The sequence below is a fragment of the Pelodiscus sinensis genome, chromosome 3, assembly GCF_052426305.1.
Source record: "Pelodiscus sinensis isolate ZL-2025 chromosome 3, ASM5242630v1, whole genome shotgun sequence".
In the NCBI taxonomy this organism is placed as follows: domain Eukaryota; kingdom Metazoa; phylum Chordata; order Testudines; family Trionychidae; genus Pelodiscus; species Pelodiscus sinensis.
Window position 1 is genome coordinate 61627701 of NC_143054.1, and position 11015 is coordinate 61638715.

Genomic DNA, 11015 nt, shown 5'->3' on the forward strand with positions numbered 1-11015 from the left:
ACCTTAATTCAAACTTTGGCACCATCTCCACAGTGGGAGGTTGACAGAAACAAATGCTCCTGTCAACTTCCCTTACTTCTCATGATTCAAGGAGAAGGCACTGATGGGGCACGCTCAGTGTTCAATTTAGTGGGTCTTTACTAGACCCACTAAATCGAACTCCAGAAAATCGACCACCTCAATGTTGATCTTCTGGGAAGCAATGATGCGGCTTTAGTAACTAGCACTAAGAGGGCTGCTCTTGTTGCTATTTGAATGCCTTGATGAAGTTTCTATCAATGTCATCTCTTATCCAACTGAGAAGCAAGATGAGCAAGTTACAGAGTTAAAAGTAGTTTTAAAATCTTACAGCAGGGGCAGGACCTTGGGCAGAAGAGGATCCCTGCCTGCCAGGGATTCTAGTGTGATTGAAAGGGCCTGGGGCACCAGTCACTACTGCAAGCCCAAGAAGGCATTTTAAATCACTAACAGCTGATCATTTTCTCTCTCCTCCCCCCACCACTGGCAACCCTAGGGTAGCAAAATGGGGCAGCAATGTTAAGTGCTGCTGCAGCAGTGCTGGTCAAACCCTATTTTGCTTCACCTACCAGCAGGGCCACCACTGAGGGGCAGCAGTAGCATTTTAACGCAGGCTGTGTACAGGCTGGTACCAGCAGTCACTTCTTACCACTATGCCATATTGACCTTCTTTCACCTCTGGTGAGATTCTATCTTTCATGGTACACTAAAAAAACAACAAACCCTCAGGTAGTACTTTTAGATTAACAAAACATGTAGATGGTATCATAGTCTTCTGAATAAGTGGGCTGTGCCCACAAAAGCTCATGATACCATCTACATATTTAGTTAGTCTATAAAGTGCTAGCAGGCCATTTGTTGTTTTTTAAGTTTATCCTGTACAGACTAACTAGTCTACCCTCTGAAGCTTTATCTTTCATGGGTCCAATGAAAGATAGTAAGTGTCTCACTATAACAATACTCCTTAGCTAAGTGACCTACAACCCTTTTTCTGGGGGCGGGGAAAGGAAAGAGGATAGTTTATTTTTCCCCCACACTCCGGATCAATCACACCACCCTGTCAGGCCACTTAGACCACTTCTTCCCCTTGACCACAAAACCGCACACCTCCTTCGTCTGACTGGGAGCTTTAGTCTGCTCTTCAGTAACAGCATCGGTGTCGGAGGGTTCCCTTCCACATCCGTAACACACGTTTCCGTCTGCTGGGGCTGCCCTCTCCGCCTGCTCTGCAGGGAGTCACTCTGTTCCTCCCTGGCTGGACTGGGGAGCGATCCACGTGGCGCGGCTCCGTTCCGAGGCAAATGTGCGGAAGCAGCCACCAAGCTGGAGAAGCAGGGACATCCCTGCGGGGCTCCCTAGCGGTGCGCCAGTGCGGGGCTGCGAAGGAACAGTTCCCGGAACAGCGAGCGGCTCTCCTCCAGGACATGTCCCGGCCCCTCCCCCGGCCGCGGTTGATTTGAGCTAGCAGCGGGGCTGGGCGCGGCGCGGGGGTGGGACTGCGCGGGAAGAGTTGGCCGCCGAGCCCGGGGACCGTCGCTTCCTCGCACTCGCCTGCCGTGGAGTTTGCACGGGGCTCGCTCGGCGCCGGGCCGAGAGGTGAGGCTGGAGGCAGCGGCGGCGGCGCAGGGGCAGTGTCTCGGCACAACTTGCGGGGCGGCGGCGGCTCTTTTGTGCAGCGGGGGCTTTGTCTGGCTCTGGGGCAGGGGGTCGCAGCCGCTTCTGGACGGGGGCAGCCCAGGGGAGCCGCGTGATGGGCCGGGCGGGGCGCCGGTTCCGATGGGAATAGCCGGCGCTTGTTTGACTCCGAGGTGGGGGGGAGCTTCCCCTGAGGGTGCAGGGGGAGCCGGGCTGTGCTGGACAGGCAGTGACCCCGAAGGGCCCCTACCTGCGAGTGTTGGGGAGCAGTGGGGGCGAGGGTCTCCCTTTATTTCCGTGCCAGGGAGGGGGCTACAAAGGTCCGGGGCGAAGTGCTGCTGCTTTATCCATTTCTTTGCTCTTTGCAGGTCTCGCTGGGGCTCAGGGGACGGCTCCCCGCGCCGAGGAAGCAAGCGAAGGGCAGCGGCTGGTTGCGTGCGAGGCGCCCCGGGCATTGCCTTGCTCGCCTCCTGCACCCGCCGCGGGCAGCGGGCCGTGCCCCGAGCGGAGAGTTTCTGTCCGGCGTCCGGATCCCGGCCAGGGCGAGCCAGAGGGGGGCTCGAGTGGCGCGAGGATGCCGGGGCGCGCTGTGCGGGGCGCGACGCCTCCTGCCCCGGTCGGGGAGAGGCGGGCGGCGCTGGGGCTGTTGTTGCAGGTGCTGCTGGGCTGGGGCTCGGCTCAGCAGTCCGGCTCCTGCCCGGCGCCCTGCGAGTGCTCCGAGGCGGCCCGGACGGTGAAGTGCGTGAACAGGAACCTGACTGCGGTGCCCCAGGACCTGCCGCCCTACACGCGGCTGCTCTTCCTCACCGGCAACCAACTGGCCAGCCTCCAGCCCGGCGCCTTCCTCTCGCCGCCGCTGCCCGAGCTCAGCCTCCTTAACCTGAGCGGCAACCACCTGCAGCAGGTGGAGGCGGGTGCCTTCGCCAGCCTGCCCAGCCTGAGGCAGCTGGACCTGAGCAGCAACGACCTGGCCAGGCTCAGCCCCGAGGCCTTCGGCAACGCCAGCAGCCCCCTGGAGGAGCTTAACCTTAGCAACTCCCTCAGCAACCAGAGCGTGGTGCCTGCCCTGGCCGAGCTGCTGGGCTGGGGGGTGCTGGGCAACCTCAGTCGCCTAGAGCTGGCAGACAACAAGCTGCTCTTCCTGCCCGCGGGCATGTTCTCCTCTCTGCCTAACCTACAGCATCTGGACCTGCGGAACACCTTCCTGGTTAGCTTGCATGCCGTGGCTTTCCACAGCCTGGCCCAGCTTCAGAGCCTCGACCTCAGCCACAACTCCCTGAAGTGCCTGAAGAATGCCACCATCGCCCAGCTCCGCAGCCTGCCCGCACTCCACAGGATCAACCTGGGCCACAACACCTGGGTCTGCGACTGCTGCATCCAGCACTTGGTGAACTGGCTTAAGGAGAGTGACCAGGTGGAAGGGAAAGAGGCTTTGAAGTGCTCTTTTCCTGAAAAGATGCAGGACAAACCCCTGGTGAAAACCAGCAGCTCAGACCTGGACTGTTCTGTGCCTGTAGACATCCAGTCCCAACTGCAAACTTCGTATGTCTTCTTAGGGATAGTGCTGGCTCTCATTGGAGCCATTTTTCTTCTGGTTTTGTATTTGAACCGAAAAGGAATCAAAAAGTGGATGTACAATATCAGAGATGCATGTAGGGATCACATGGAGGGATATCACTACAGATACGAGATCAACGCAGACCCTAGGTTAACAAACCTCAGTTCTAGTTCTGATATATGAAGGTAGACTATGGAAGCAGGGAAAGGCACAATAGCTATGCATGAAATATAGACATAAGCTTTACGCCCATGCTTGCTTCCCCATTTCCAAAGGAACAGCAGTGCCATGTGGAGAATATACCTTCACATAATGTTAAGTTGATGACTCTTTTCTGTTACCCTGAAATACTGAGCAACTGTGCATGGCATTAGGCTGTACATAAGAATCATGCTGCTGCTTCCCCTCCTCCCTTCCACACACACAACTGTATTTCTTTGCAACTTGTTCTCAAGACTTATTTGAAACATTTTTCAAGATCTGAAATGAAAAAGGATACTTTCTTTGATATTTCCAAACTGCAAGAGCATATAAAATGCACCAATACAGATACTGTTCAACAAAAGCTGCCTCAACTTTTTTGGGAAAGAAGCTTTATTCATCACAGTTTTGTTCTTATGTATCCTAATTGAGAAGAAAATAATTATATTCCATAGACTTAAAGCTCCTAACCATGTACAAAGAAGCAACTAAAATAGTGAGCATGCACAAATACTTTGTAGTTTTACATCTTAGGGAAAACTTACAACCTCAATAAGCCTCTTACTCTCTTTTGTAAAGTTCTTTTTGATGGCAGTTGATGTGAAAATAGGATGGATGCTTTTTTAATATAAAGTGCATAGAAACTCAGTTTGAACTGTTAAATAATTCAATAAATGTAATTACAAAGAACTACCATTTTGTTGAAGTTTGCTGTTTAATTATAAAACTCTGAAATAAATGCATGGAAGACTAAGTTTGATGGAATATAGTACCATTCACAACAGGTTGTACAGTATTATTTATGAGAAACTTTTCTAGAACAGGGTCCATTTGTAAGTGTAGCTATAATACTCACATGGCAACTTGTGAAGCACCATGTAATGTAAGCATATAGATTCCACAAGGAGAGAACAGATTTCCCTGTTTAAAAAAAACACCAGCAAACAAAAGAACAGAAGCTAATGCTAGTTTCTCCCTTAAAAATACTGTAAGTTTATAAAAATTGCATGAAAACAATAACGCTTTAGTTAAAAATCAAGTGTGATGATGAGGGAAGCATCTAAACTATTGCTTTCAATTATAAAGTAGTACATTAAATGTTGACATAGTACATTAAATGTTGACAAATCCTGAAGGCAAAATTTGGCACATGAAACTAAATGTTTTTCATTTAAAAATTGCAATTCTTGGACAATATTGCAGTAATCTACACTGTGCATCACGAGTTTTGAGACCTGACCTAATTTTGCAGCTTTTTAAAACTACTAACTTTAAATCTTTAATAATAATTCTGTAGATGTCTGTGCTAGATGTTTGCCTATAAATGATGTTTTGTTTAAATATTTATGCAAAAGATACAAGGAAGGACTTTATCATATTACCTAGTATTTAATTGTGATAGCACATATGGAAAAGATATCAACTTACAAACTTTCTCTTGTGAACAGGCAGATTCTAAATGAAAGGGTATAGATTCACATTGAATTTTTAACACTTCATTTAGTATTTTTGGCTAAACCCTTCAATGATTTTTATCTGACATTCTTAAACGATACTCAGCATAATGCAAAAAACTTCTGGTATATAGAAGTATTTTTGCTTTTAATAGCAAAATACTTATTTTAGTAGCTATATGCTTTTCATAATAGTTTTTTATGAACATAAGCTCTTAAACTAAGATACTAGATTTTAAAAAAATAAACTGTGACAGTGTCCCTATTTAAATGCATTTTTTTAAATCCCCACAGTGACTTTCTCAAAGTAACTGATTTTGAGACTAACTTCTGTAGCTTGAAATTAGCAACTTTCAGTAATGCTGACATTTGTTTGAAATATACAGTATGCACAATTTTAGGAATATTGCAAAAGGAAGAACACTCAAAGATTTTGACAAACTTATTTTAAAACTAATGACCTATGCTACCTTTGTCCAGTTTCTTCTACTCTGATGAATGGGCCACAGCACAATAGGTTCAGTTTACAGATTTTTTTAAAAAAGTTCCCAAAAGTTAGTTACAAGTATATTAAGAATAGTTCAGTTATTGTATGAATAACTTACTGTGCAACTACCAAAAAGTTTTGTAAAGCTCATGATTATTGAGTACATGCAGAACAGTCTGTTACAAGATAGTATTTGTTAGTTACATGCAAACTATATTGTATTAGTTATTTCAGTGATTGTACAAACATACGAAAGGTGACCGGGCCTAGAACAATGAGGCCTCAATATCATTGGCCTGTAGAAACTACTACTATGTATCAATGTTTAAGAATAATTTGTGAAATATGTACCAGCCAAGCAGTTTCTTGGAGGTGTGGCCTTTGTTAATAGATAAGTTAAATATTTAATAAAATAGCAGTCTGTCATACATAGCTTATTAAGCATAGCTAATTGACTTTTTTAGTCATATACTCTGTAACTAAAGAATTCAGCTACTCGGTGCTTGTGTAGCGGAATAGTGTCACTTTTGTATCAACAGCTATTAGACTAAATGATTATCAATATTGTATTATAAACTCATTGTAGTAAAATTTTTGAGAGAACTGGTAACTCCTGATTTAAAAATAAGTTATGCCATTTGCTTTCAAATATTATTTATATATGACCATTAGACCTGTGACAGTTTTGTGTTACGCAGATATGCATCTAAAATGTTTGACCAGTAATGAATGCTTTGGTGTTTTGCAGAGACTAAAATGCATTTGATTTTTAAAGTATCTTCTATACAATTCATGATAGGAGCTTCTGAATTTTTAAAAAGTATATTTTTAAAATGCTTTGGGATTGAAGGATTTTTGAAAGCCTACTCTTTCCCATTGCTTATCCTTCTTTGACACCTTAAAAGTTTCAGATGGACTAGGTTGTCTTTGAGGTTTCATAGGAAACATTATCTGGCATAAAGCAAGGGATAAAGCTTCCTGAAACAAAAAGGAAAATAGTATTAAATTTAACAGTCTGTCACTGTCATGAAAGTAGTCTAATTAAAAAAGCTTAAACTTTGAGAGGGGGGAAACAAAATAGAGAAGTGTGGTAGAATTCTTTTTAATATAAAAAAACAAACCCTGTAGTTTGGATCAGTTCATTGTCCATTCAGCGAGTGCAAATTCCCCAAAACTTCCTAGGCACAGTCAGCTATTTCATATGTTCAGCCAAACATAGTATGGCTGCTAGATTAAAAACTCTAAAATAAATCAGAATTTGTATATGCCTTATTTTAAATCTTTCCTTGTTCAGTAGTTTAACTTTTAAGCCCTAGCAGTGTAGATGAAGCCCTCAGTCCAAACCAATATACAGTACTGATCAAAGCAGCCATTGGTGATAACGTTACATTTTATTGCAGAGCTAATTATATATAATGAAAGGTCTCCACAAATCAGTCTGAGTGCAACTGCATTTTGAGATTCACCATTGTCATTTGCTCTTAAGTTTTTACTCTATAAAAAAGGCCCTTTTCAAGGCTGACAGGACCAAAACTTGACGTACACTTTTTTCCTCTCTGCAGCACCTGAGTATTCATGAGCAACCACTCAGTAATTCTGAACGTGTGATGAAAGAAAATAACATTTGGTAAGAAAATATTTAAATTCCAAGCTTCCAAATGAATTTTGTATTCTGTAATGGAGGACAGGGTGATTGAAAAGATAAATTGTTTATAAAACTATGAAAGAGACATCAGTGAGGTTTTCTTAAATTTGTCAGCAGTGATTATCAGCTAATAGATACAATTATTGATTGATATAAGATAGTATTCTTACGCTGTCAAAGACTCATGGCCTTTCTTATTGTGGACAGTTTTTATGGATCTCCAGGCATCTTATCACTAACAATCTACAGCAGCCAAGCTTTTGGGCAAAGCAAGCAGAGCTAAGTTATGTAACATTCTCTAATGCAGGTGTTTTGCCGGTGCCATTTTTTATTTGGCATAATAGAATATAGATGTAGATAGATACTTTACAAACATATTTACATGTTTTATGCCCAAATGGGCTTTCAGTGCTCTTAAGTGCAAGTTCTTTTAAATTGGCAACCAACAAACTTGCATGCAGTCTTCAAAACTTCTGAACATTATGGGCCTGCTTCAGCTCTTATTAAATAAATGGAGAGAGACTTCCAATTGAATTTAGTTAACTTTAGATCTCTAATGTAATCAATATAAATAACAAATGGGAATGATTAATTACTATTTTAAGATACATCTATTAAAATAACTTTTTAGTAACTTACTCTTATTTACATTTCTTCCCAAAGCATTCATTGGGCAGCATTTTCCCCTTGTACAAAGCTCAATTTTATGGCATGTTAGTAAAATACTGTAGACTCCTGAGTTTGAGCTCTCTAAAATGATGCATGAAATAACATGAGTATCCAGACAGACTAGTAGTGATATTTTAATAGACATTGTGATGAAAGAATTAAAGTTGAAGTCTGATTATTTTAGAAATGTTATGCATGGAAGAGACTTGTAAAATTATTAAATTCAGGGCATGTGCAAATTATAGCTATATTTTATAATTAAGAATGATTGTTGAACAAAGACTTGTTGGTTTTACTATCAGATTACTTACAAATGTGTGCTCTCTTTCTTGATTTATCTACTTTAAATTGTTACAGGCAATGCTGAATTGTGGTTTTAAATAAAAATGCAATTTTTATTTATAGTAAAGGTTATGGCTGTGGGCAATTATCATTAACTAGTACGAGTAAAAACCATTTATTTGCAGACTACAGGACTTTTTTTTATTTTTTTTTTTTTTTGGCAAGTAAACTTGACAAGTGATTTAAGGTTTTGTGACCTAAGTATTCTTGTTTTGAATGCTATATGATAACTTTGTTTTTAAAACGTAATCTTAGCAGTTCTTTCCATGCTACATATTGATTTAAACATTCTTAATTATAATACATTTTTGGGTTTTTAATGGTTATATAAAAATCTGTTTTTCAGTCTGTAAACATAAAATTACATATAATGAAATACAAAGAAATTATGGTGGCTGAGTCTCAATTCTCTTACTATGGAAAAATTAAAGAAAAAGTTGCCCAGAGTTCTGACTACACAAAGGCCATAGGCTCAACCGCACGTAACAAAATAAAAATCATGGGAATAAATCTCATTTAAAAAATCCCTATTTTCTAAGAGCATTTTAGATTGTGACAGAGTGGAAATAAAAGTGAAGGTTGCTATTTCTTCTCGCTATCCATTGATATTGCAAAGGATTGAGGTGATGACAGAACAGTACTGTACTTTATTCAAATGCATTGGCACAAGAATAAACCAAAGTACATGGTCACGCTTAGTTGTAATTTCCTTACTTTTATTGTTTTGTTGCATTCTTAGTGATACCCAGCACAGAAAGATGCTTAAATGTAAACCTATTGTGGTTGTTTACAGTAGTGTTTTTAAATTCATATTTATTGCCAGTTAATTTGAATTAGTTAACTTGTTTATACGTATTAGTCCAAATGCTCCACAAACCTCTGTCTCCCACAACAGACTTGTTTTTGGCTCAGCCTGAGCTGAGCTGAGCCCTTTGGTAAACCACAAACATATATGTAAGAAAATAATATTTGTATCAGAGGTATTGTGCCATTGGATAGGTTCTGATGATTGTCCGGTATTGTTAGTGAGAAAAAATGTTAGTGTAATATTTAGAAAAATATGAAAATAGCAATTATAGTTAACAGTATGTTACAGTTATTAACAACTTGATATCCTTTTGGGACACATCAAACTGACTGAATTAACCAGAATTGAGGAAGAAAAATGTTAAAATGTTTATTGACAAACTTGGGGCTTTTTTCCCTGTGACTGTTTTTTTTTTCTTTGCTTGTTTTTACTCTTGTTTTGCAGTCTAAAAACAGAGCCATGTCTTGCAAACATGATTCTGTATATAGTATTTAACTTTATGTAGAACGGAAGTCCCATTGAAGCCAATGGATCTGTTCATGGGTTAGATATAGGGATACACTTTTGCCTTTAAACATCTCAACAACAAAAAAGAGTTTGTGGCATCCATTATATTGGTTAATTAGAAGAAGTAGGCAGTAATCTTTTTGCTATTTAACCAATATGTGACCTTGGGCATGTCGCTTATTACTTTTTACAAGTGTGGAATATCTATCACAAGATAAATTGATTTTTAAATCAAGTGGAAAATCTACATTTAAATAATCTATCTGTAATCAACTTCTCCATTTGTACTTGAGCTATTTTTTTTAAAATTGCATTATCTTAGATTGATATAACCCTCAAATCTTGTTAAATAGAGCCTTTACACTAGACATGGTACATGTTTTTTGCTACACTATAACTGTATAAGCAATTATTCAAATTAATTTCATATTCTTAATAGCTGTACATTTTAAGTGAGAAAATGATGAATGATCTTGCTTATTTACTAGATAATTAACTTTTTGCTCATGATTTGTGTCAAACTGCATTAGGATAGTAACTGAAATTTAAACAAATCCATCAGCATATAAAGTTTAAACTGCTCAAACTTAAATGTTTTAAATATATACGATTTAAATATATATGATTTTCATCAACACGTTTCATATTTACAATTTTAATGATTTATTAAAGAGGAATTAACTATGGTCAGGACAGCATTGAAAAGTTTTTAATATGTGCTTAAGTGAAAGAGACTGGCACTTAAGATCCTACTCACCTGAATCCTGATGAAAATGAGACACTCTTACATTATTTCGGTTGACTTATTGTTCCATATTTAGAAAGCTTGTCCTCAAAAGTTAGCTATTTTTTCTTTAAATCTTCCTTTATATGATAGTCTTGATAGAGGGTCATATATTCAGAACTTTTTAATTAAATTTTTAAGTCGAGTTTATGCCTTACTACATTGTGTATTACATTCAGATTTCTTTTAAAGGTGTTAATTTACATATATATAAACAAAATTAAAATCAAATTAAAAATATAAAATTATTTTTTAAAAAAATCACATTTTTCCACCCTGACTATAACTCTCAATGGAAGCTGATGGTGCTTAATGACCAATATTTTAAAAAATGGCTGATGAATCTGGGTGCCCAGTTTGAGACCTTAGGGTTGACTTTTTTGAAAAGTGATGAAAATCAGGCCTCTGTAAATTGTATTAAGATGGGCACCCAAAACTCAAGCAACTCTAACAGTCTTAAATCTTAACCTCCATGTGACAGAACTGGCAAACAGTATATCTATCTCATAGAAATACTACACTAGTTTGTGTAGTACTTCGAGAGTCTTCGTTCTGTCCACTCCCTTTCTTGTTCCCTCTGCTGATTTTGTACAGCCTACCTTTGTCCATTCCCGAAATGTTGCCACTGTCCATCAAGAGCCTTCTCTGTAACTGCTGGCATATGCAACAGCCTTCCTGCATCTCTTACCTCATTCGCTCACAGTCTATATTTGAAATATTCTTTTCTCACCTTTCTCTCCACCTTTACTTTAATTATTTTACTATTTTAAGCAATCAAGGATACAATTTTATGAAAGTAGCTGTGTACAAAATAAAATAGGGTGACGGAGGAAATGAATTCACAAGTGGCATATACCTTAAGACTTCAGTTGGAGTTTTCTGTGTAGCATTAATTCTCTTCCCATGT

At 39.9% G+C, this 11015-nt stretch overlaps 1 protein-coding gene across 2 annotated transcripts; it reads left to right on the forward strand.

Annotated features, from left to right (window-relative positions):
• The first annotated feature begins 1146 nt into the window (after positions 1-1146).
• On the forward strand, positions 1147-10199 carry TPBG (trophoblast glycoprotein). 2 transcript variants are annotated; one of them, XR_016349147.1, is made up of 3 exons: positions 1147-1614; positions 2022-3908; positions 6916-10199. XR_016349147.1 is itself a non-coding variant. In XM_075923812.2 (2 exons), the coding sequence occupies exon 2, from the start codon at positions 2228-2230 to the stop codon at positions 3392-3394; it is 1167 nt and encodes a 388-aa protein (XP_075779927.2). In that variant the 5' UTR covers positions 1147-1614; positions 2022-2227; the 3' UTR covers positions 3395-4102. The 2 variants fall into 2 exon arrangements, 1 of the variants encoding a protein (XP_075779927.2); XM_075923812.2 differs by lacking the exon at positions 6916-10199 and having other exon boundaries at positions 2022-4102.
• The last annotated feature ends 816 nt before the right edge of the window (positions 10200-11015 follow it).